This window comes from Eufriesea mexicana, unplaced genomic scaffold (genome assembly GCF_001483705.2).
Source record: "Eufriesea mexicana isolate 0111107269 unplaced genomic scaffold, ASM148370v2 scaffold320, whole genome shotgun sequence".
NCBI classification, from domain to species: domain Eukaryota; kingdom Metazoa; phylum Arthropoda; class Insecta; order Hymenoptera; family Apidae; genus Eufriesea; species Eufriesea mexicana.
In genome coordinates this window covers 153923-181389 of record NW_016908532.1, presented here as the reverse complement: position 1 = coordinate 181389, position 27467 = coordinate 153923, and the positions used below count along the sequence as shown (strand labels likewise).

At 38.8% G+C, this 27467-nt stretch overlaps 1 protein-coding gene across 3 annotated transcripts in view; it reads right to left on the bottom strand.

Annotated features, from left to right (window-relative positions):
* The window catches only part of LOC108545174 (uncharacterized), an 85563-nt gene continuing 58096 nt past the window's right edge, over positions 1-27467 (bottom strand). The window contains exons 8-26 of one of the 3 annotated variants that reach the window (XM_017896651.1): positions 24563-24824; positions 22863-23020; positions 20124-20233; positions 11632-11826; positions 9239-9331; positions 8685-8921; positions 6338-6418; positions 5484-5633; positions 4570-4837; positions 3901-4296; positions 3622-3762; positions 3355-3545; positions 2930-3163; positions 1896-2387; positions 1508-1690; positions 1333-1435; positions 1078-1212; positions 455-530; positions 116-196 (exon numbers count right to left, since the gene is read on the bottom strand). In XM_017896651.1, coding sequence (XP_017752140.1) covers positions 514-530; positions 1078-1212; positions 1333-1435; positions 1508-1690; positions 1896-2387; positions 2930-3163; positions 3355-3545; positions 3622-3762; positions 3901-4296; positions 4570-4837; positions 5484-5633; positions 6338-6418; positions 8685-8921; positions 9239-9331; positions 11632-11826; positions 20124-20233; positions 22863-23020; positions 24563-24824 — 3446 coding nt within the window. In that variant the 3' untranslated portion in view covers positions 116-196; positions 455-513. Of the gene's footprint in view, positions 197-454; positions 531-1077; positions 1213-1332; positions 1436-1507; positions 1691-1895; positions 2388-2929; positions 3164-3354; positions 3546-3621; positions 3763-3900; positions 4297-4569; positions 4838-5483; positions 5634-6337; positions 6419-8684; positions 8922-9238; positions 9332-11631; positions 11827-20123; positions 20234-22862; positions 23021-24562; positions 24825-27467 lie in introns of all 3 variants that reach the window. The other 2 variants (XM_017896653.1, XM_017896652.1) reach the window with 2 other exon arrangements.

Below are 27467 nucleotides of genomic sequence, written 5' to 3'. Positions count from 1 at the left end.
TGTTCCGGGCTGGCAGTAGTATTTTCTTTTTTGTGCTAAAGAATTTGTTTTTGGTAGCTACATCCAAAGGAGTTTGATTCCCCTTACGAGTAATAATTCTCTCTCTGCTGATAGAGCGGTAATGGCGTTACAGGCGAAAGATCTTCGTCTTCTAAGCTCGATTCGGTCTTCAAAGGAAGAGTGGCCAGTGCTTTCACTATCAAGATATAGAAATTAATTTTGAATCGGTATGAAACATTTGCTGGAGAACTAGTTTAAACTTAAATTTTAGAAAGCATCACTTGAAAATAATAGATAAAATTTTTTGTAAAACATCTGAAAAATTATATTTCTCCAACAAACGTATACCAAGCAGAAAAAGAAAATCACTGAAAAAAGAGGGGGAATTAATCAAGGAAAGGATGTATGAGGGGAAATGTTAAAAAAAAAAAATGAAAGAAAAATATAAACAAACCTGAGAAACGATAATATGATGTGCGTGTCCTATATGGGAAGATGGAGAAAGTATGTCAGTCAGTGTGCCTGGTTACCTATACACATCATAAACAATCCAAACAACACTCACTACATATGACACAACTATATCTTACGTCAATAGGAGCCTCGATGAGAAATTAATTATATAATTAAAATTAAAATTTTCACAATGATGCATGCCAATGAAAAAACTTATTAAAAATATTATGATTAAAACTGGAGAATGTTAAACTTCTATAAAAAAGAAAAAATATATATATATGCTAACTTCTAAGTATCACTTTTAGCAGTAAAAGAAATACAGTATACAAAAGAAAAAGAAGTAGCAAAACTCAAGAAAAAAGTCAAGTTATTGATTCAGGCCGATTGATAACGATATTCTTCTAGTTTTTATAGGATAATAAGGTACGATAAGTAAATAAAAATGTACAATGAATAAATTGAAGTAAGCGCAAGCCTTCTGCACTAAAAAGCAGAAGGCACGAAAGCTTGTCTAAACATTGGTCATGCTATCACACCACTAATCACTATATATTAGATTCATGCAGAATGAATCAAGTAGTTAAACAGTTTTCATCGCGGAGTCAGAATTCAATGTACCTGCCACCATCTTGCTTTTTTCCATAACTTGCTTGGCCAAAATTTGATTTAGTTGCAGAATATGCTCTCTTTGCCGTTTCTCTTCGACTACTTTTCTTTTCAAGCTGTCTGACTGCTCAATATTGATATTATCATCTGAAAGAACAATGACTTATCACTTACTTAAAACGACAAAAAAAAAACATTTATTTAAATTTCTCCACTTATTAAAAAAATATTTTATTGACGTAATGGAATTTTATATGGATAACATACCGCTTCCATCCGGCGCAGTCACGGTTGTTTCCGATAACATTTTTCTTATTGCTTCCGCCTTCTTCAGTCGCTGCTCCTGTTCTTCCGCAGTTAATTCTGGTGTCTGAAATGCAATAATATCACTATACTAAAATATCAGAGGCATAAAAAGTTATTTCTATTGCAGATTTCTTACCTGTTCAGGGATGTATCTTTCTGGAATTACAATTTTATTGGGCGTTCCTAATAGCTGATCGATAGTGCTCTCGTTATATTTTAGCTCCTTATGACTCAAGGTCGATCTTACAACATCCGGTGCATTAATCCTCGGCCTGAGCGCTCGTTCCATATCTAGATCATCTCTGGCTCTACCCATTCCCTAGGTAACATCAACAAATCTCCTATACGCACTACACACTGTATTTCAACAGCATACATGAATCACGACAAAGCGACGCCAAAGGAAACGATACGATAAAAACGAAATCAACAAAGGAAAACAAAAGGAAACTAAATGAACATACGTGAATTAGGGAGGCAACGAGAAGAAATATGAAAACATAAAATACAAAAAGAAAAGATACCATCTTGGAGAAGGTGTCTTCTAGGTCGAGGACAGGTTTGCTACTGGACACGGTATAGTGTCTCCTTTTTTCGCGAGGAATCTGTCTGCGTCTTGGCCCCTCAACCTTTTTCTCCGTCATTTCCTTGATGATCTGTTTTGCGGCCTCGCTCTTGAAAACGGGCGATAATTGCGGTGAGTTAGACGTGTTCACGTTCAACGATGAACCAAATGCCCTGTCCTGGCCTTCGAGATTCGTCGGTGATAATAATTCTGGACTCACTGGTTCCAGGATATTTTCGTTTCTTACAGGATTCTCGTAGTGTCTATACGGTGGGTAATATGGCAGCTGATGGTGGTGGTGGTTGGATCTAATCGGATAATTCTGCTGGCTGGGACTATAGGACGGACTGGTCGAATAATTTGGTGAGCTCATAGGCACGTGCGAGCTCGAAGCAAAGCTCTCCGTGTACGGTGATAGAGTACTGTCCGAGCTTCCGTCCTGAGTTTCGAACTGCATTCATCAGCAGGCAAAATAATGAAGGATGACAAAATAAGGCGTCGCAAAGTGAAGGGCGAAACCAATGAAAAAAGAAGAAAGAATAAAATGTATGAAATTGTGTGTACCAGTGTTTGATGATGGTGCTCGTGAATTTTACTTCAATGTTAACTGTGCCGATACGCTGAATGTAGAGAATTTTGTTATATAGTATAAAAAAAAAGTTTTTCATCCTCATTTCATAATTATGAAATACGTAATATTTGAAATATTTCGTACTTTAAACTTTGTTTTGAAAACATAAAAAAATTGTGAATATAATGTCATCCAAAATAGATTAGTACACATATTGCATTAGTATTCACATTATATTAAAACATAAATTGTTAACACAATGAAGGATTTTTCAGAAATTAATTAAATTTAATATATATAAACACGAAGAAACAATCGGATCTGACAGGGTAAGTATTAAAAAATGTATTAGTTCAATTAATTAGCGCATCGGTATAGAAAAATATAAATAAAAAAAACATTAGTGCACATTACTAACTTACCCTAATTTTGTTCCGTCTAGCTAGCATAGTTCTCAGAGCGTGCATACTATCGCTTCTAGGAGGAGGCACCACTGGAACTTGATGAATCTCAGGCTGCTGTTGTCGTTGTCCGCCGAAACCTCTTGGTAAGGACATGCTTCTTTGGAACTGCACGTCGTCCAAATCCGTTAACTGGACTGTGCTTTGAGCGTGAATCATCGGCGACTCTTCTACCACCTTTCCTAATTGGGCCTTCTAAAAATAAATTGATTGGAAATAGAGTAAAATAAAATTGAAAGCTGCAACAAATCGTTTGACGCAGCTGACACTACTAAGGCTCGAAATAAATTGATTGAAAATCTTTAATCACAATATATGAATCTTTTTAAATCCTACAAATTGACGATTAGAAGATAATAGTAACGTAGGAAATTTGAAGAGATTACCTCAAACTTCTGGGAACCTCCTAAATCATCGTCGCATAATCTCTTTGCACCACCAGGAGCCTGAAGTCCGTTCGTTAATGGAATTCCAATGTTTCCAGTTCTGTCTCCTCGATCTCTTTGACGTCTTTCAGATTCTCGTTTCACAATTCGCACGGTCTTAATCTCTTGTTTCTCACGGTTATGTATTAGGCCTTGAAAATCCCATTGTCACGAATTACCAATCGCTATTGTATTAAAGGCCGATGGTTACGTTACTGCTTCACTTACCAGCAAACTTGTTGTCCTCGTTTTGTCTGTAATTATCATTTAGTAATGCCTCTTCGTTTAGAGGTGGTGGCGGCGGAGGTGGAACGTACTCCGGTGGAGGAATTGTGCCATTAGTCAGATTTTCATCTTGCTTATTGTTTTCTAGAATTGGTTAAAAATATTATATGGTATTGTATTTAAAAATTCGTTTTAAATTAAGACGATATTTGAGAAAAACTTATATCCAGGACATCGTATTCATAAATTACTAGATTTTCTTCAACCAACTTCTTTGCTCACCTTGAATTCTGGAATCTGTGTTGACGTACAATGGAACGACATTCGCTTGCATCAGGCTTCCTTTCCCCTGCATTTGATCCTTTAAAAGCTGTTGCTTCAGCTGATGCTGTTGAATCTGTTCTCGTAGCTGAGGAGAGAGCGAGGAAATATGATTCTGTGGCGACTGAGGATACGACTGTAAGTTCGTCTGCTGACGATTCGTGGGCGACGAGTCTTTGATCTGTGTCGGTGAACTGAAATGCGGGTACGGTCCACCATTCTGCTTTCCACGCGGTGAAGAGGACAGCGCGGGGCTTGATGGCGAGTCCAAGCCGTGGTCCAAGGTTATTCCGGAATCGAGATCAGTCTCCAACCAAGAGTTTTGTGTTCGCTTCTTTGGCTGATGTACTTGAGGGGCTGAATTAGTAACAGAAGAATAAAATTATATTTTACAGAATTTTGAAGTCTTCGGTTATTTAAGTCTTTATTAATTATTATCATTATAGTTGTCATATCCAAAACAATTTTGTGTGGTATAATTAGATTTACTATTCAATAAACACAATTTGCACACTATATTAGCAATGTAACAGGAAAACATGGGGCATTGAAATTCTTTAACATAAAATATCTAAGCAACGATGTCTTGGGTTTGCTACCTCTAGTATTTCAAAAACAATATTAACTCACCAGAAGTGGGTTGCGGTCGAATCTGCTGCACCAAACTATGAGACTTCTCTGTTAACTGTCTAACTTGAATACTCAACTCCTTTCGTTGTCTCTGAAGATCTCCGACTAATTGTTGAACTCTTCTCAATTCTGCTTCAAGAGGACCAGTCGTGGCCGAGGTGTCTCTAGTCATGTTCCCTGCATATCTTCTCGATGCTTGGAGCTTTTGTCGTAGCACCACTAAATCTTGCTCCAATCTCGCGTTCTCGGCGACTGTTTCTTCGAGTTTCTGAAAGCCAAAGATTACAGAATAATATTCATTATCTCCCCTATGAACAAGTATGAGAAGCTAAAACGTTGACGACGAAAATGCGAACAGAACGGCCAACGAAACGGAAATTTATCTATTTCTGTGCTTTGATTGATTTACCTGGAAGAATACCGGCTTTACCTGGAAACAACGAACGGACAATTAAATCAGGCAAATCAGTTGCTTCAATGAGGAACCACACGATGCATGCTCGCTATTTTCCTACTTGTATCACAACAAGTCAGTCCAACTGACCATACCTTCCCTTTGAGAATACGAAACGGAGAGGAGGGCTACGAGAAATTTCCCGTTCTTTGAAGAACAAATCGCTGGAACGAATTCCGGTGAAGGAAAACTTCTCGATTGGAATTTGGGCGAATGAAAATCTGCGCAAAACCAACTGAAGTTTCGTCGAAACATGGCAACTTGCCGAAGCTATTCGTGATCATGCAGCATCTGTCGTTCGATCCTAAAGACCCATTTTTTCTTTCTCGAACGAGCGAGCAAACCCCGCACGGTCCATTTTAGGTTTAATTTTTCCTTAATTAATTTTTGTTCGTTTCAGCTGATTTTTCGTTGATCAGTGACTAACTGCGATACCAGGATCCTCGACGAGTCTTCCTACCTTGGAGTTGTGTGCCAGCAACACCCTCACTCTGCTAAGCTCTTTCTCCAGCAGGAGCTGCTGCTTCCTGTATCTCTCCGCTTCCGCCAAATTGCTCCTGCTGCCCTGCAGCTTGTGTCGGAGACCACCCAATGCTTTTTCCAGGATCTCCTGTAATCGAAATCAGGAAACGTTCAATTTATCGAAAGACTGAGCACGACTGAATCGTGGATGATAATTATCGAAAAATACAGGACGGAGAAATAAAAATAATTTGTCGATGGAATTCGGTCGAATAGATTTGATGCAATGGGTGCTTCTAGTCGATTATACATACGTTATTTACATTCCAGATACTTCCTCTTATTTTTCAATATTCCATCAAGATTATTTATCTACTTTTTTAACGCAAGTGGTTCTAAGACTTTTAATATTTTCAGTTATCATTTTCTTGCCTTTTAAGCAGCTAAATATTGTTTAAAAATTTAGGTATAGTATATACCCTATAATTCCACAATTATATACAACTAGACATTTATCTATTGCATAAGTTTGTCATTTTATCTTTATCTGCGCATATGTCTACAATTTAACACATTCTTTTATTTTTTAATATCGCACATGATGTTTTTCAAACAATATCACTTTTGAATAAACTTCAAGCGAAATAGGAGTTAATTGTACACAGATGTTATATAAGCTTTCGCTCCTCCATTCCAGTATTGTCAGATGATCCGCAGTACTCAACCACAAAGTCCCATCACCGATTCGTATACACGGTAAAACAGTCAGAAAATCGAAGAAACCAAGAACGGATCGAAGAAAAAATGAAACACGAGTTTTCGCTGCAGCAGGCCACAGATCGCGTTACTCGCCTTATCTTGTTGAAGACTGTGAAGTGTTCCGGATTCCTCCTGGAGCAAGCGATCCAGTTTGTATAGCTGCTGCACCTTGGCCTACGACACAGAAACGACATGGTGAGTTAACCTTGAAGTTTTGCTTTCCAGCCGAGCAACCAAGGAATCGCGTTTCAACCGGAATCGCGATTCCGCTAGAATGAACGACGATCGTCGTGTCATAATTGTAAAAAGAAAAAAGAAAAAAGAAAAAAATTGAGAGAAGAAAAAGACCGTCTGGTGCATACCTGCGAGCAACCACGGTTTTTAATATAATGTTTCATCGGCTGGGTCCAACGCGCCCCCTATGTTTTATCGTAGCGAGCTGACACAAAAGAGTTTAACTGTATTCGATGCACCGTTCGTAATTTTCCCGCGCTTTTTCTCCCGCCTACGCCGTTTCCCATCTCCCTGATTTTCGCGTCAGCATTATGCACCGTTATGGGACCCTGCGACGTGTAATTTATATTTACCGCAACGTTTTCTCTCGTAATGCAATCTGAACTAAATGCACGCATGAGTTCGTCGAGAAGCAAATGTTTATTGCGAACGGCCCTATGTTGAGAACCGACGAGAAGATGCCTACGGAAAGCGAATCTGATTGATCGCGGTATAATAGGACCATCTTCGACACAATCGTAAATACAGAACATAAGGTTCTTCGTTATTCGTTGAAATATACTTCGCCAATAAGACGAGGTCAGATCAAATTACAAGGAAAACAAACGAGAGGAGCGGAAACCAAGGGAGCGATAGCATTGGCATTGGCGTAGAATCAGTGTCAATTCTTAAAACAGGACAAAAAAACGTGACGACGTAAGTTGTCCTGCTACTATGTCAGCTTGTGCCAATAAAAAACTAAAAGCAAGGTGTCCATAAGCATCGAATATAGAGTCCAGCGCAGAGTATACCCTCGTTTGCCTTGTGCCATTCTAGTAACAGTCTTTTAATATCTGCAGAGGACAAAGAAGGAAATAATCCTTGATATATCTGTTTCTGTCTAGAATTTTTTTCTTTTACTTTCCAAGTCAGTAACCGACCGTTTCTTACGTTTCAGCTATTCTTTATGGAAGAGTGCGTTTTGCCAGAACACCAAACACCGTTTCTTATATGGTATTTATTACAATATGGAGAATATGGTTATGGACGGAAGTTAGGCCGAGAGAACGCGGAAATTTAACGTCAAGTGACATAACCCACTTCGTTGAATATACAGAAGCTAGTGATGAGGTTCTCAAGTATATTTTGCACAAGGTTGTTGGTTTTCTCAGTTCTCGAGATATTTTGTTGGGAAGTGAAATTTTGAAACCTTTTGGTCACAAATGATTGTTTTATTTTTAGGTTAGTGATGCGAAGGCCTTAGGTAGCATTACTATCTACATTTTCCTTTGGAATCTCATAACACTGTGGAAAAATGAGTTTCTCTAAAAAGGCACGATTTTATTTTAGCCAAAAATATAGAGGAAATAAAAATATTTTGATACATACATATACGTATCATAAAAATTTATCGTATGGAGGTGAGGAATGTAGTTTATAAAAAATATATAAATTATCATGTTTATTATTAATAAGAAATTATCTACAACGAAAATTTATAATAATAGTGAAAAAATGAATAAATTATTAGCTATTAAATGAACTTGAAATTTGTACTTGAGTTAAAATGTACTTAGAATTTACAAAAGTTTATAAATTATTACACTGATTGTTAATAACAAATTAATATTGTTAATAACTAATTCTTTACAATGTACATTTATAATAAAAGTGAAAAAATGAATAAATTATTGACTGTTAAGGCGGAAAAATAATAATTAATGAAATCGGTAAAGGTCGGAAATTGTCGTCGATCTTCGGCCGATCGGGGCCTATATAAAGGGCAACGCGCCCGCTGTAAAGTTATTTGTCGGTTCCACTTTGGAAGTGAAACATCTAAATTTTCATTGTGTGCGAGGGGTGGGAGTTAGAAAGTGAGGTTGGGACAAGCCACCCCACCCCTTAAAACAATTTATTAGTAATTTTTGTTTTGTTTTCAAGTATTATTTTTTTTTTGTTTACAGACACTAATTATTTTTTCTTTTTTCAGGTTTTAATTATTTTTTCACTTTTCAAATTTTATTTTTTCGTTTCTATTTATTTTTATTTGAATATTCGAATATTTCGTATAATATTTGAATGTCTCATCGATAGGTTGTTTATTTCTCTTCGTAGGGATATTTATGTTTCATCTTTGGATTTGGAAGCGGCTATTAAACGTATGGAAACGTGTTAAGGATTGTTAAGTGTGTACCGTGTTATTTCAATAACATACGGAAATCGATACCTGTAATTGTCCATGATCGGGGCTTAATCGGTCCCAGTCCCTGCGCTCCTCGGCGAGCAAACGTTGCTCCTGCACCTTCTGATTGAATTCCAAACGATGATCCCTCGAATTGTCGTGTGCTAGGTCGTGTCGAGAACCCGAGACACTGTTGGTCCCATTGGCAGTGTTGCGATTGTACAGGGAGCCCAGCTTCACCATATTGTCCACAAGGTTCACCAACGGCTTGCCCTTCTCGTACTTCGTGACAAGGCATACCGGTTACATTGAATTCTCGCCTTAAACTGTCCTGCTTCCAAGTCTCTCAATTAACCAGGCTACGCTCGAAAAAGTTCGTCCAGGGGACAGAATAATTAAGTACCGACGAGCAAAACGTCGAGATGAATTTCGTTGCAGCTAATTCATCGTGCAACTTGGATGATTTTGTTGATCTTTCGCGACTCGTGTCTTTGAAACGACGAAAGTAATAGGAAGGAGACATTTCCGGCGTTAAAAATTCTCGAGCTTTCACCTGGTCAATAGAAATACCACGACGCAGAGTGGAAAGCAACTTTTACCTGCTTCTCGAGATCCATCAGGTGCTTCTTCAGTTCCTCGAGCTTCTGAAGATTCTCCAATCGTCGGGGGGTATCAAGCTCTGCCAATCTAGCCTGCGGGTCACAAAAGATCGCTACTTAAAATGCGACACCGGGGAAATTTCCACGCTGAGAAGTATCTATAGCTCTTCCTATTTAATGGTACACATTCGTGCCTCGCAGAGAGCGTATCTTAGTTTCATCATGGTTGCAATGTTTAATCAAAATTCAACGAATACACGAAATAGCACCTGGAAGGGCAACAATCTGAGATTACTCGTATAATTAATAATATTCTACCAAAGAGACATTCGAACGTGTGCTCCTGATGATCACTCACGTCACTTGACCGGAAAACTCGGTTTTCATCTTTGTGGGATAAGAAAATTCGAAGACCAGTCTAGTCAGACACACAAAGGTTCAGCGAAGGATGAATGTTAATGCATTAAAATGTGCGAACGTCTGTAAAATCAGAAACGAAAAATCGCGTGCAAAAGGGGCTCAATTCAAGAGTATCGGTATTCATCTCACCTCATGCGAACCACAGAGTATCAAAGATACCACCATTTTAATGACAACTCGTGAAACATATGTTTAAACACGATGCAGGATACACAGACACGTTTACTTTCACCAAATATCACACACTGACTCCACGAAACATTCATGTGATCGTGTAATAAAACTCGAGCTTCGTCAGTTAGACAAAACTACACGAGAAAATCGAAAACACTTTCCCGCCTCGCAGGACGTTCCTCCATATTTGCGTGGCATTCCAGACGCGTAGCTCTGCTGACAAAGAGGAACGACGGAAAAATGAGATGACACAAGGAGTCGAGCGCGTTCGAACTTCTGATTCGCCACTAGGGGGCGTGTGGATCGCGGAAGAGGGAACGGTCCAGTCGTTCCTCACGATCGGACGGAAACGTAATATCGTTTCTGGCGGGCAACGCGGTTTATCGGCATTCTCGATGCAAGGTGAACGGCGATCAACAAAGAGGAAGGGTTAGTGGACTTTCAACGATCGAAAACATTCATGCTTGTTACGATACTGTACATATAGGCTGTTTGGAAAACGTACATTAACACCTCGGACAAAACGAATCGGGTGAACGTGTGTCTTGCGTAAAATTGTTCTATGGAAGATTGGTATATATTAATAGAACGTGTGATAGCTGTGAATAGTAAATTATATCGTAGTTGAAGCTGATTATAGTCTTTAGTGCAAATTGTACGAAAGTGACTCTCTTGACAAGTGAATAAATAAATCTTCAAAACCGTTAGAGATGGAAGTATCAAAAATTCAGTTTAGAACACGCGACGGTTCATTGCTTTGTAGAATCGTATTCGAAACACTCTGTGCGTTTAAAACTTTATTCGGATTAATACGAGCATCAGAAAAGAAAAGAGCGGGAAACTAATGAGTTCGAAGGAAATTTAAAAAGTGCAAGACAGGATTGAAAATTAAAAACTTGATGAAAGAATGTGAAAATGACGCTTAGGTTTTTCTTAAAGCAATATCGATTCATAAGAACGCATGAGAATTTCAATTTAACCTTTAACCCCTCTTTAGAGATCGACTACCTATGGTTAGAGGCACACTGAAAAATGAGATAGTGAAGAGATGAGAATCATCGGACCGCGGAACAAAGCGGAATTTTTTTCTCGAAGAAAGTTCCTATTTTAATGACGTTCTCTCGAAACGTGTCCTTGAAACCGGTTCTTCACCACGAACCACGGTATTTTTCGCGCAAATAACAGAATTCTCGATCACGCTTATCTATCAATGTTCTCGTGAAAACATTCATCTCCGTTCGAATCATCGACTATCTCGAAAAAGTTACCACGAAATTTCGACATGCAAAAATTTCTTACCCAAAAACCTGTTCATCCAGAATCCTAAAGAATATCCGATAAAACCGAAGCTTAACCGAAATCGTTGATTAAAAATCCCCCGAAACAATACAAATTATTTGTATGAGTTTTGTTCGAGTTAGAGCTTTCTCCGTTCTGCGTTTATCATTATAACCCGAAAATATTATAAATACAAGATTTTTATAAAATTATATGTAATAAAATTTACGAACAAAGTGAATTTTGAATTAAATTGTTTTAGCAATTTAAATTGTTCATTTTTCAAAAGTTTTATGAAATTGGTAAGTTGAATAGAAATAGAAATACGATGGTATAAAGCAAAAGCAATGACTTCTAAAGAGAACGTATTTTTCAAGTAATGTCAAAGGGGCTCCATCTACGAACAATACCCGAAAGCATTTCCGTGTATAGGAGGAAGCCTATCGCGCGGTGTCAGATGACAAAAGCGACACTAGCGACGACAACGTCGGCTGATCGTGTTTCTGAAAATCTCTTCGGACCTGTGCCTCGATCTCCATGTGGCAAGTCTCCATTGCTTTGTAGATGGTGGCGTTCTGCCTGCGTAGCTGGATCAGCAGAAGCACCAGCTCCTCGTGGGTCCTACCAAGGAGTTCGCCGGCGGACACGCGAACCAGTCCGTGGGTTCCGGGTTGCGCCAGCTTGCTGCCCTCTGTTCGCTGGGCGCTGACGTTGCTCTGTCGAGGCATGCAATCTTTCGTTAGCTATCGCGCGTACGCAAACACCGGCCACCTATCCTCTCGCAGCGGACTTCGTGGGCGAACAATTCGGTGTGAATGCGTAAACCTTGAGTCTAGCGTCATAGCGCTGCTTCCTCGTCTCGACGCAAAGCTATCATCTCGACCAAGATCGATCGAGCTCTGAAAACGCTACGCTCTACGTGCAACCTGAAGTTTGTGGTGATCCAACTGTCTACGACCAACTACTCGCGTGGCGTCGTAACAAGGTGATGGAAATGAAATCGCTCGATTGTACAGAGGTGAGCAGATTGTTAGGCTTGGCAAATTTTTGGCGGAAGACTAACCTGAATTATCTTTTTTTTTAATATATTCAAAATATATTTAATTTTCTTTTTTTTTTATGGTTTCAGTTTTTGTCTAATGAGATACAATTGGTGAAGGTGGAATTGATTTTAACTGAAACTGAATCGAAGAAATTTATACGAACTGAATTTAAAAGAACGTTAAGATAGAAAGAATGTCATTTAAATTTCTATTAAAATTGAAAATTATTGGGTGGAAGAAAACTACCATTATACCATGACATAGTGAAAGTTTTGATAAATAGCGACACTCTAGCTGGATAATAGATATCCTGCGAAAAATTGGTAAAATGGAGGGGGCAGAAAAATGTCAGCCTAACAATGATTTACATACCTCTGTAATTTAACGAGATGATTGAAAGTTTGAAAATTGGAAAAACGTGACTCACGGTTGAGGTTCAATTTTTAAATAAAACATGACTGCACGGATGTATACGTGTGTTATGATGAATCAGGTAGTACGCGATTACAGTAAAATAAACATTTTTACTGGTACATTTAAATAGAAATTTTTTTTTTTAGACACCATCGTGTTCGCGTGTATTTGTATAAACGTTGCACGATGTTTTTCCGTTAACTTTGACACCGAATTATTTCACCATGTAAGCGCCAAAGAGAGACCAATCTCTTTGGCATTTACGCTGATGCATGGTTAAGAAGCTTCTCGGTATGGTTGGCATGGAAAGTATGAAAAGAGTAAAAAATATAAAGAAAAGGTAGAAAAAGTGGGATGTTGATTAAGTTTGTCCCGTTAACTGTATGCTGGATGCAAAGAATAAAGTATAACAAATTATAAAATAAAACAAGAATGCTCAACTGGTAACGAACTGCAAGAAAGAACGATATCAGCGAACCTAAGCTGAAAAAATCCACGCATGTTACCAAAGTGTACAAACTCAATCTACGAACGTATCAAAGTCTACTTTCTAAAACGCGATAGCTGTATGCGTGAGTTGCGTGAATGTTTACGACCTACAGATGCACTGATAACTAATCAATCAGTGTACGGTTCTCGTATATCAATTACACAGCCCCTTTTTTAACGAACAGGTAAAATAATCCACTTATCTATTGATCCATAACCAGCACCTTTACAGCACCTGATTACGATCATTCAAATCCACCCCCCTCTTATCCCCAATGAAATTGGCGTTCTGAGATACACATACTAACACGAACACCGATATCCTTGCAGAAAATCTCAACAAATAACTCAACGACACACCACATTGACCTATTCGATCAAACCATAAAGACACTCCTATGCAAAGATGCCAAAATCTGGATCGTCAGAAGCCTACCTACGAATCACACTATGCCACATCGTTTGTCACTCACACAAACCCACTTGGGTTGTACAATCTCGAACCTTTGACCTGCCTCATCTCCATCCAAATCGATCTGCGTAGAACTAGTCAGACACAACGACTCGTCGATCCTGCAAACGATCTTCGTACCTGTTTCAAGGGGTCCTGGTCGCAGGTTCCATCGAAACTGTTTCTTTCCTACGAGGAACCGGCGAGGTTAGAACCGGAAGAGGAGACAACGTCGCGGAGTAAATCTCATATCGATAGGCGTATATCCCGGAGCACACGAAACGAGCACAATGGAGAGCACGAGAGCGTCGCGAAGGTGGAAGGAAGACTTTGGAAGACTGGCGTCATGCCCGGTCTGATCGACTCGCCTGTTCACCGACTCCTACAGTACCCGGCATGCACCGTGGTTCCTTGCTCGGCTTGTCGAGCTATCGTTTTGTATGTTTTGCCTGAGATCTGGCTGGCTTCGCCTCGACCACGCGAGCCTATGTTCCTCGGTTAAGGCGGCCTTTGTAACTGAGATCTGATTATAATGTTCCACTTAAATGCCAGCTCTTTGCGCGATCCTCTGCCGACCGTTTCTGCGTAAATTTTTGCTCCCTGTTGTTGTTGCACCGCAGTCATCGCGTTAACTCTGTTGCTGATCGCCAGGGGGAATAATAGGCCGCTGGTACTGCTCGAAATAATTGGGGGATCGTATTACTGGTCGGTTTAAAATAGTGCCGGTTAAATTATAGAGGTGCAAGAAGCGTTGTTGCGAACAATGCTGGAGAGGTAACACGTACGTCGTTGGAAAGCGTTACTCCGAATCCAGGTGTTTGGTTTAAGGTCACTAGTGTCGCAATCGGGGAACTGTGTTTCAAGGACATATTCGAAACTTAGGTGCATAAACTAAATAACTTCTGCAGGTAAATTACGTCTTCCAATTTTTAAAAGAATTTTTAAAAGCCCGATGTCCTAATTTACTCGTCTATTGGGGTACATTAATCAATTTATCTCTTCCCATGAAGGAAACTATGCTAACATTTTCTTTTTTTTTATAGGCAGTAGCGGTGATGATGACATGCAAGTAAGGGAAATACAAATTTTCTATGGTATAGGTCGTTTTATCGAGTTTGGCATATGTCTGGAGAAACTTCAGCTATTTCAGTTGCTACTGCAACTGGATTGTCTTTCTTCTGCATTCGTCAAGAAGACGTTTTCAGAAGTTCCCTCCACGATTACACACGCGAACCGAGATTTTCGATTTTTCCCAAGAAACTCGAAAGTTCCACGACTTTCAAATCTTCGAAGCTATCAAGATCAAGATCTTCCTGAGTCTTGGGGACTTTTAAGTTCGCAGGAACTCGGAGCTTTTTAACGGTCCAAAGAATCGCCCTCGGATATCGTCGTGTTCTAGTATCCTCGCTTTTGGAACGATCTTATTTCGACGTAACGACTACTTTTCCCAGGAACTCGAGGAAACTTCCGTCCGAAGGATACCCGGATCTGCCTCCTTCTATCCAGCCAGAAAACTGTTTAAATAAACATTGGTAATTAAATTAACGTCGGTCCAAATAGAAACTTGATCTTAGCCAGCGATGTAATACCTGATTACACTTGTGCAATCAATTTCGTTTAATTTCCATCTTCTTCAAGTTTGCCAGACTTTGCAAATAACCCCTGACAGATTTCGCCCAGTGTTCCGATGAAATGATATTAAATATCTGAGAAGTAAGGCAAACTTTAATACATTTCCAGATTCCAAGTTGTAAGGAACATACTAAATATTCCCTGTCTTCAGGTTGACGACATTCAAAGTAACGAGGGCCGCAATTCGTCAAAGCATCAGACTTAATTAAGCTCGAGCCTGGTCCTCTCAGTCGTATCGATTTAGAAGAGGATCGAGACAAAGAAACTCCGTTGGAGTGTTTAACGAACGGTATAATGCTTGTCCCAACACGCTATTCAAGGCGAGTCTGCATTGTGAAGGGAGCTTAAAGTCCGTCTGCAGTTCCCTGGCACGGTGCCCTTGCTGACCATTGCTGACCGTATGCAGGATCGACCCTGGCCCTCGGTTTTCTTAATCCTCTTTCCTTCTCATCCCTCTTGGCTCTCGCAGTTCCTCCCTCTCTTCATCTTTTTCTTTTTCTTCTGTTTCTTCCTTTCGTCTTTCCCATCCTTCTCTCTTTGCCGAAGACTCGCGAGCCTCCTTTCCAACCACTCTCTTTCTTTGCATGTAAGTAACGGCAGCAGCAGGACGACACTTGTGTTGTTACGTTGGCCCGTGTCCTGCAGTCTCCAAATAAAGAGACGAGTCGAGAGGGTTTGCTCAGTTTCCTGTTCGCTTCGATCCACTGTATTGCGGAGTGAGGCGTCGTGCAATTATTTCGATAAGCGCGGAAGAACATGATTTTGAAAGAGCCGGGGAACGTGGCTCCTGAGATGTTTGGCGAAGTATAATTTTCGTGAGGATTTTGCTCGAGAATTTGCGAATAGAAGTCGAAGAAACTTGTATTCTTTATTGTATATTTAAATACAGCGTGGATGATAGTAATTTCAGTAGTACGATGACAAATATGAAAAATTACTGTTCTATCTTAATATAAGTCAATATTAATTTTGATAGAACAGGTATATGTTTTTAGTAATTGGAAATAGATAAAATTTGTGGCTAGTCATTTTGGGTGGAGGAATATTTCTAAAGATATATAGTAATGTAGACAGAGTTAGTTATAAACATAGGTTTGAATATAACCGCCATAGGTGATGATCGCGACATCTGTAGTTATCATTGTTAACATTTACGCACTCCTGCCCTCTGTTAGATCGTTGTGTAACACGCGAGTGTGCGAATTTTGTCTCTTCTCTTGTTCAGTAAACATGAAGACACGTGTTATAAATACGATTGTACTATAAAACCTGTATAACAGTGTCAAATGCAGATAAGTTATAAAACCAATCTCCATTCCCACATTTTATGGAAATTTTCATTTTTCACATGTGTAAGTACTCAAAAATTAAAAAATGAGACTTCTGCAATGTTCAGAAGTTATTCCTGTGTTATTCACATTTACATTGTGCTTCACTTTAGTATTCCAAAATTGACATGCTCGGTGTGCGTAAACAATTAGAGACTTCGAAGCAAAGCTTTAACATTCTAACGAGTTAAAGCACGACCTGCCATGTAAATATTTGCGACAAAAGTACAGGTAACGCCGTTCGGTTGGAATACTAACATCGTCCAAGAGCGGAAGCCAAGGAAGAAAATTCGTGTCGTTGAGGTGCGACGAAACGACGATACGAGCTACGTAATAAACGGAAGTTTGTAGAACAGTAAAACGGCGAAGTTCCGGCAGAATAGAAATGTAATCGAACGTGGGAGATCATTTCGAAGAAAATAGTGACATCTTGCGGAAGAAATTCGTACGATCCTAAACGTGCGCTTTCTGTAAATAGGGTGACAGTTTACGAGCGCGTTATGTCTGACTAGCGAACAAAAAGGGGGTACTATGCTCATTTTCATCAGAGTTGCGTTACCTTATGTCAAATTTACAACATTATTATTATTATCATTATTATTATTATTATTATTATAGTAAAATTGCAAAGGGGCAAACCCAGGGAGTATGGGGTTCTATGGTAACTACCGGTTAGCTGGAAACCTTTGTGGTTGACTCATGAGCTGTAATCAATGAAATTACCTTTGGATCGCATGACAGAGATTACTGATGAAGCTCAAATTCCCTCGATTCGGATAGATCGCTTGTAAAGTGAATCGATTAAAAGAGCAAACGTAATTAGGGAAGCACGGTGAATTTTAGTGTAGAAGTAATTCTTGTGTGAAAAATTCATGCGTTGAAAAGTGATTTATATAACGTTCAAATCATGCTATAGACGAAATATGTATTTTACGTAATTTGCGTATGATCATTTAATGTATATATTATTCAATTTCTTTTTCAAAGTTATTACGGAGTCTATAAAATAAACACGGCAAATGGAAGGACTAGGACGAATATTAACCTGAAAGTTCCAATCTCGAGTTGGAAAAATATGGATTCATAAGGGAAACACAATTTACAGGAAATTTTAAACGACTCGCCGACCTGAGCGTATTAATATTTTATCAATCGTTTACAAGCTCTCTAAGAATATTTAAAAACATTTTTCAGCTCCCGTCAAAGTCCTTTGCTTGAATCCTACGTGATTCTCTGACTATACAAAACTCCCCTCTCTTCTGCACCAAAGTATAGCAGTGCCGGCAGAATAGGAACAGTTAACCGTCGCGTCGCGTTTGACGAGGATAGATGTTCGCAGAATTGCTAATAATATTTTGTTTCAGTTCGCTGGGTTTTCAGCGAGAGTGAAAGTGAGAAACAACGAACCAGAGTGAAACAGAAACATTCGGCCATTGCCCGGAGAAACCTGTCACGCGATTCGACCAATGTCATAACATAAACATAAGATACGTTCGAGCGAGGCCGTTTCAAGAAATGGTGGGGGTAACCGTAAGTGTACCGTCGGCAAAAATGCTTCTACCATCGACGCGCGCACTAGTATATCAGACTCCGCGCTACGTTCATCTATCCAAGAACACCTCTCATAGTGCAAAGTTTACAACGACAAGCTCACACGACGGCTTGGTACACATTTACGTCCGGTGAGCATAGTATTAATTGCAACCGATGAAATTTCCAACAGAGAGCCCCTCCATCGGGGTTCTGGCCACCGCTGCCGTCGACGGGCACGTACGCGATAAAAGATATGTCTCCGTTGCTCTCGGTCGCATATGCTAATGAATTTCTGGGACAAGCAGGCCGTGCTAATGAAAATGCCTGGAAACTCGGCATCAAACGGACGCGGTTGAATCGTCCTCTCCGCCACACGGTCGGACATCGGCCGAGGGTGCGTCGGGAGAACCAATAGCTGGATTCCTCGCGCAAAGGGAAACGTACGTGTATACATTCGCGAGTTTCAATAGCTTTCAGCGGTTCCTTCGGGCGTGCCAGTTGTCCTTTTCCATAATGGATATCGCTCCCCCCGGACTGTTCCGTTCCAAGTGCTTTCTATGTGTCGAACGACCCTACTCCAACGGCCTGGACTCCAAACTCTCCAGATCTGTTCGATTAGATGTTTTTCAGTCACCGATCAAATTCCCGACACCGGTTTGAAAGAAAACTTTGCTCCATTGCCGTTCAGGGGCAGCACCTTTTCGACAGGTATCGGCGGTAACTTTTCCAACATGGCGTTGCTGCGGTTCTCAGACGATAATTTACCACGATTCACCTGTCGTCGATTGCAAGAGCACCGGATGTGTTCTTTCAAAAGTGATTCGAAAGTTTAGATTCGATGTGAGGGAGAGGGATATTTCACACTGTTTTAATCGTTTACATAGAATCAATATTTTAGAAGGGTTTGACGATTTTTCTTTGGGTTTATAAAATTTCGAATGACATACTAATTGGTGATAGTTAATCGTGACAATTTATTTCTTTCTCTACTCAACAATTTATTTTTTTGCAGATTCTCTATGAGACTTAAAAGCTCCAAATTGAAGTAGAATTACATAATTGGATATAAATTCAGAATGAAAACAACCTGGTAAATTTAGTAAAGTGACAACTACTATCGTGCGACATGTGATCGAAGTGAACGATTCCTAACCTCTATGTGATAGCATCTCTACTCGATCGTGCGAGAAACAAACACGGATTGTAACCAGCTACAAAGTCTAATGCTCTAACTACCATCGACCCACGTGTCTGAACGTCTGCGGACTGACCAAAGGCGATAAAGTGACAAACCACAACCGCGTGTAAAGCGAAACTTGAATGTTCGATAACGTTTTGTTGTAAACCACAGCTCTACGTTTTCTCTCTTAGCAAACAGTCTATCTAAGTGGACTCTGAGCGATCTAAAACCGATACACTAGAATACATCTGTCAGAAACAACGAACGGTAAATGAAGTGAAATTCTATACGCTCGGTTCAGTCGTTCTATCACGCAATAGTCAACCATGTATATAACTTTCCGAAACTTTCAAGCGCCATCGCTTCGCAACTGTCATCTAATCAAAACTGTTGGAACTACCGAGCAAACACGTTTTCGGTCGGCTTTTTCGCTAGACCAGCCCGAAATTGGACAACGAGAGAACGTCTTCAGCGTTCTCGTCATTAGCTCACGAGGATCATGAACGCGTTCGCAATTAATTCCACCAGGTATGGTATAGGCGCTTCGAAACCGTCGGCCCTCGCTCGGAGCAACGTTTTAATTAATTGAACTAATGGAATTTACATGCTAGGATGATAATGCGGACTACTGCACACTCGCGAGACAGAGCTCGAACAAATCGTGTACGTGCGAGCGTGCTTGCTTACTTGCTTGCTTGTCGCGTGACACTGATGGTGTGTACGTACGCGTGAAATATAAAGAAATGGACATACAATTAGGGAGTGAACGAAGAGAGGAATGAGAGAGAGAGCAGGTTCGAGGGACGGCGGAGTGGAGAGTGTGAGAAAAAAGCGGCTAATCAGCTGAAGCCGGATTCGTTACGTTAGATTCCTTTCTCTTTCCATGCTTCGCCATGCCAATCAACTCGAAGGTTTCGCTTACGCCAAACTGTCTTTCACTCACCCTTTTGTGCAGCAACTCGTTGCACTCCCATACGCGCTGATTCTGCCTAGCAGTCGTGCCCCCGCCACGGTCCACCTCTCTGCCGATCGGGCTCACCATTTTCCTTTCGACTGCGGATAAACGAGAAAACGGTTACGAGGTTTAGACGGCTTTGTAGCGAAGGAGATTTCTTTGCTTTAAGAGGATTTCAGTTCAGCTTAAGGAAACGGAATTCGTTCTAAAGTATATATCCTAGATTGGAAGGTTATTTCTATTTTATCTGGATTATCAATTGTCGCGAACTTCCTACGGTCGCCACCAGAGGAGAGTAGGTGCTCACTATCAAACATGTTTCTCGAAAGTCTCTCGCATACAAATACTGTTCCTAACCTGAACTATATATTATCTTGGTGTCTAAACCACAAATCTGCTAGAATAACTTCGTGTTAAATTAATATAATACTAAATTATATTAGTATTATATTATGCTGTAATCAATTTTTCACTGGGTCTTTCAAACTATATATTTCGCTGACAATTATATTATATCTTTGTTTATTACATAGTCGATTGTTATACAAGATTTGTGTATCTATTCGAAAAAAATTCTTTCTATTCTCATCTTACAAAATAAAATTCTATGACTAAATCCTTCGATATGACTGAACCTCTACCATTTTCAATCTGCTTCTGCAAACATTTTTCCATCGAACAGCGGTGATATTTATTTAGAAGCACCGGGTACATTTGTTTGCGAATTTCCTACGTCGGAAAATACCTCGCACGTACATATATATCGCGGAAATATCGACGATAAGAGATCGGGTTCCGACTCTCCCTTTAACGGTGCAGGAAGTAATCGTGGTTTTACATGGTTCCGAAGCCAGACAGATAGAAATGCAGAAAACGGCACTTAATATTCGCACCACTGACCCAGACAAGAATTCGATATGAGGCAAATATTGGCTCGATATCGCTTAACCGCTATTCCGACCAGAGCATCGGCCATTCACGCTAATGTTTGTTCGATAATGTATTCGCTTGAACGTTAGCCGTGATATTACGCTAAGCATTACAACATAACCGACATCCTGTGCATGTGTACATTTCAACCAGACTGTGCATCAAAATACACGCGAAACTACAACCGCTTTCTGGTTCCGAATACAAGTGTCCCTTGTTTTCATTAAACTGATTATCGTTGTTTTACAACATATTTTCTTTTTCATTCCATTTTTATAATTCTCTTTTACTTTCTATATTGAGAACTAAATAAAATCCCTACAAAACAAAAAATTTTTGTTTAGTTACTACGAAGAGGTTATACAAATTTTTTCACAATTTCAAAGATTAAAAAATGATAAAGAACTTTTATTTTGTGGTTCTCTATAATCTCGTTAATTTCTTCTAACCATGTAGTTAAATAATCCCTAATGACTGATTTCGGTGAATTAGACTTTTCAAATTTCCCGCCACAAGTAACAACGCTGACCTAACCAACAAAAATTATGCGATATACGAGTTCGTTTCTCGCAAGACAAGTATACACGATATAACGGTAGACTCGTGATATATTTCTCTAGTTTTCCAAGCGAATGTCTTGCAGCCAATAGGCATCGAAGGGAGTTAATGTTCTGGTGGTCGTTCTGGATGTATATACTCAGGATTCCTATTATTCCCGGCGACGCTTTGTACGTCGATGTGGACCTTACCTCCCTGCGGATATCTGAATAATTAACCCCAACAGCACTGCAAACTTTCATTCCCGAATGCGCGTCCTTTTCGGCGAGTTCGCAAACTCTCTGCCCGCTTTCCGATAATAATTCTTCCAGCCAACGACTCAGCCGTGGGATTACTTCCCTCCCCTTCTCTACTCTCTCTCTCTCCTACATCGTTCCCCATTGGCTTTTTTTCCCACGTTCTGAATCGAACAACACGATTGCGTGTGCTTTCAAAAGGATTTCGAATATAATTTCATTTCGAACGATATTCGTCGACTAGAACGGGCAAGTTGGAGCGAGTAAATTTACTCAAGGGGGCAAATGAACTTCGCGAGTGTCCCACCGGTTGCGACAAGTGTTTGGGACACTGTAGAATAGATTCAATGGGTATTTGCATTTAAAGGAGGTGGGAAATGTATTAAGACAGTCGTGGAGGCGTGTGCAATAGTTTAAAGAGAAATTAGACTTTGGAGGTTAAGAAGATTAGGCGAAATGTACTTCAAGATTTAAGAAGTTACACGTGACTGGGGAAAAGGATTAGGGAAAGTCAGAAATCAAAGAAATAGGAGATTTCAATAGAAGTGAAAATATGGGAATTTTTATTTGATAAAATCATTTTAACTACGTCGTGTTTGGTTTTACTTTTTTCAGAAAACTTTCATGAATATGTTAAATATATTTTTACAAACACAACATCAAAATTATGCAAAATAAATTTTTCTGCTCAGGATTATGTTTGAATATTTGCAAAAAGATTCCAATTGGCTTGGATAAAACGATATGTTTACCGATAGAGGTTCACCTCTCATCACTATCCCCACTCTTTCTCTGTCTCCGAGTGGGGATAAGCGATTGCCAGTTACATATAGAACAGTTAGAAACTGTCATTCATGCGAAGGTTAGAGAAGGTTATAGTCAAATATTCATTCTTTGAAACTTCTGTGTAGTTTAAATCAGAATTAAAAGATATTATTCTTATATTGCATTTACCTGCAATATAAGAATAATATCTTTTAATTATTTATTTGCATTTACTTACTCGGACTATGAACTCGTATATCGCTATCACTGGGGCTGGAAACTCGATGGTCGTTCAAGGAGACAACCCTTAAAGCCCCAGCTGGACTCATCAATCGTTGAGTGTTAAGGCTGCTTGGAGAGGTTAACCTCATGTCCTTTCCATCGTTGTTGTTTAATCTGTAATTTGAATATTTTATCTTATTCATTATCATTCTACAACACTGCAATTCATTGTCAGTTTTCCAGCATTTATCTCCAACAATATTTATAAGAAACCAAATACTCTAACCTATATGGAAGACTTCCATCCAACTTATCATATTCCTTTCATATTTCACTTTAATGCAGGACATTATATTCTGTATCAGGGGAAGCGTAAGTACTTGTAGCTGGATGACAATTAATCATGAATGCAATGGAATATAATGGAACAAAGATAGCAAGAATAATAAGACATTAAGAACGAGATCAAACAAATGTATTCCCAACTAAATTACTTAATGGAAACCAGTTATTTATCATTAAAATATAATTAATACTGTACTAATAAACAAACTATCCAACATAATGCAACATATTTTTCAGTAGCCACAATTTTACAATACATATGTGTATATTTTTCATTAGCTAAATTACAGTCCTGATTATATTAATAATGGCACAGGTAACTAATATTGTATTAATAAATAAAGTTGTCTCATGCCATACATATCTTCTAGCATTCACAATTATACAATAAATGTGTGTATATTTCCACATTAGTTTAATTATACTCTTGATATCGATAATGGTACTCAATAATTTCCTCGACAATGGTCAGAAATAGAATTTACGTGAAAGATGAAAGAAATTTGGAACACGTGAGAGGGTTTTTATTAAAAATCAAGAGCACACATTTTTCTTATAAGCGTTACAAGACGTCGAAAATTTGTTCGCCTTTCAATTCCTATGCCGTCGAAAAATGTTCCCTGGTCGGAATAGTTTTATTAGGAACGAACGCGACCAGAGAACTGCTGACGTCGTTCGAAAGCATAGGCTAGTTGCACGCTAGCACTCCTTATGTATCCACGGCGTGAAACAGCCGAGAAAAATGTGTCACCTAGGGAATTCCAATGCCAACTTGGTGCTTTCCACCAGGAATGCTCGATCTCGTCGATCTTAAGCACTTTTCACGCCAGAATTTTTGAACACGTACTTGGAAATGTTCCAAAAATATTTCAGCCATTGGAAAAAAAAATTAATTTTATATTAATAATTTTTCCTAATTTTTATGGATAAGTATATTCTTCAATATAAAAAATAGAATATACTGTCATCTCAAAAGTGCCATTTCCTTCAAAAATAGTAAAAAGAAAAATCTATCTCCTTTTTAACATTAAATCTATTTCAGTGAAACCAATCATTTTCAGATTTTTCATAAAAAATTCTCCATTTCTCATAGTACAAGCACAATCAATCTTTCAACGTCTCTTCTTATTCCATCTGTCCTTAGATTCTCCATCCTCCATCTCTTCATTTACTATAATCAGTTCAGGCCGTGGCAGGTTCAGAATTAACTGGTTTCCATCAAAATTGCTTTTCACCGATAATGTATATTCATGCTATCAAGTTCTCCAATGCATTCTCCTCAACCTAATAACTAGTAAACATTCCACATGACATATTATACCTCAAAGGTTGTATAAAGGATGTATTACTCTGGTATAATATCGTACTCACATGGCAGATCCAGTTCCAATGTCACCACTGCTGGCGGCCCGCAGTAGTTGCGAATTAGTCATGTCGTTCTCCGACTGCCTTACCGACTGAGGGGTGGACTGGTGAAGTGGTAGGGGTTGCCTGTGCGTGGCGTTACTTCTCGGCAGTGGAAGGGTGGACACGGTGGCCGCTGGTTGTGTTTGCGTTCTTTGAGCCAGTTGCGAGGTGCTGACAGCTCTCGGCGGAAGTGGGTCCCTCCCTATCACCGAGCCGGAACCGGACGCTACGAATAAAATATTGCTCGTGATAAAATGGCGGCCTCTTCTTCTGAATATTTATCGCGGGATGTTTTATTTATCGCGAAGCTCTACCGCAAATTTTCAATGTTTATCTTGCATGTTTACCGTAGTTGGAAGAATTCTAAGGAAAGAGCTATTGGCAATATTTACATAAAAAATATTTCGTAAAAAGGAAAACAAATGTTTTCCAATTTAACGAAAGGTCGAATGGATCATGGGTCGTTCATTTACCGAATTGATTGACGTCAGAAGACGGAAAGTGGAAATTTATTTTAAATGTAGAAAGTTGAGCGCTGACAGAGATTGAAAATTTGGAAAAATTCAAAAAGTAAGGTTATATTTATGAAAATTGAACTTCGGTTTACTGAAAATTAAAGAACTATAGTATATCAAATATTCATTCACCTGTTCACGAGAAAAAATTTAAAAATAGTAAGCAGAATATTCCAAGATTGTAAGTAAAATTAGAAAATAATTCAACGATATATATTTACGATTAACATTTATTGCAGATACGTCCCGCAGTGGCGCTAGTGAGTAGAAAATCATCTTAAGACTTCTAAAACGCTTACTCGTGAAAGGATCCAGAATGCACAATTAAAAACAAATAGAAAATTCTATATGTACAACCATGATTTATGAATTCCAACAAATACTTTTTCAAATCTCATAATTTTATATATCAATATCGATATATATATTTCATACTGAGGTAAATAAGTATAATAAATAATTTTTGAGTAACAGTAGTCCGATAAATTGATTTGCATGCTGATTTCCAATAAACCACACAATATCCAATGCAAAAATGCATAAATAAATAAACGAATAAAATACAATGGTATATTAATTTGTGTTTTCTCTAGTGCTTTGTTCGGAACGTTGACTGCAAACAAGAGCCGGCATAGCCACGTACAATGACGCTTTCGATATTTACGATCGAAATGGCACGCTGCGTCCGCAGCAGCCAATCTTTATTTCTTGGAAAAAGCGATGCAACCGCGAGACTTTCACCCTAGGAATTTCCTGCCCGCAATTTACACTCGTCGCTCCTTTTATTTACTATACTACACTTTGGGAAGATTCATTTGTGCAATTAGAACACATTAAAAGTTCCTAGAAATATTGGTCCTAAATTAAAACCTTCGATCGGTAATAAAAAATTATTTAATTATTTTTCTTTTTCAGATTATTCTTTCAAAATCAACGTTTTATACAGTGCAAATAATTTGAAAGACAATCTTCGCGAAACGCAATAAAATATATTAAAAAATAATAAAGCTTGAAAAGTACCTAGCAAGTAAAGCGCGCGAAATTTGAAATGTACTTAGTGGTCTGTGATGTATTAAATTCGTAATATTTATTCAGCTGTCATATAACTACGTCAATTTTGACATCTCTCTCTCTCTCTCTCTCGTTATCTCTCTCTTTCTCTTTAAATCCTTTTTCTTTTCTACATAAATATATATGATTAAACAGAAAGGTTTATTAAAAATCCAAATCATCTTAAAACCACATTCCATAAGGGTGTATTCTAGTTTAGAACCTTCAAAAAATCAATTTTTTTCTAATTTTATTTTCTGAAAGTATATGTCCTTGAAAATATTTCCGTAGGATAGTGTTTTTCAAATTTCGATGAAATGGAATTTCGGAATTCCTGTCGGAAAACAATACCGAATAATTAATAGTAGCATGGTAGATTAAACGTATCATCCGCAATATGGCAAGGACTGATTATCAGGGTTTCATAGCTATTCGGTCTCATTACTGTTGCAGTTGCACGCATCGCGAATTGCGGACCCGGACACGGTTTGTAATTTCAGTTATATAGGTCTAATAACCGAGGAGATGGCGATCGAGATCCCTATTTCGGGCGGCTTTTGCAAAGCAAATGGTTCGATGACTGTGGCGAAGCATGCGAGCACAAAGGGCTTGACTGTGCCGGCTAATTGAGACATATGAGTTATAGATTTTGTGTTTGCAGTGCTTGATTTGATTAAAGCTCGAAGTACCTCTAAGGACCAAAAGCACATGATGGATGAAATCTTCAAAATCGTACTGCTATGGGAGACAATTTTCAGCAGAGAATTCCATAGGTATAAAATTTGCAATATTAACAATAACATTTGTACTGTACTGTCGGACTGTGTAAACCGTTTTCTTTGGAATTACTGTCGCTGTAATTACTTCTCCAATTTACCAGAGAAGATTTAATCTTTCTAGATATAAATAAGGATTTTGTGCGAATAAGCGTTTTAGCCTTGAATTATAAAAGCTACACGATTCAATGAATTCAAAAGCCAGATTCTAGTTCTTTTCAAGAAACGTTTCTGAAGAGCGACTTCGTTGAAATTGGCGAGGTAAGAGTACTTGGAATAGCAAAGAACATCAAGATAGCGCCCTCTTTGTACCGGAGATAAATTCAGTTAGCTCAAGGTCTAATCATAGTTGTCATGTTTCATTCTCAACTCGTAATTCAAAAATTATGGAAATATTTACGTTGAGAGAAATAAATCGGTAACCGATAAGGAACGTGAATTATTTTGTAAATAGTACGCTTTTAATTCATTCATTTCCATCGACGTATCGGTAAACATGACAAAAAATGGCTAAATGAACGAAAAAAA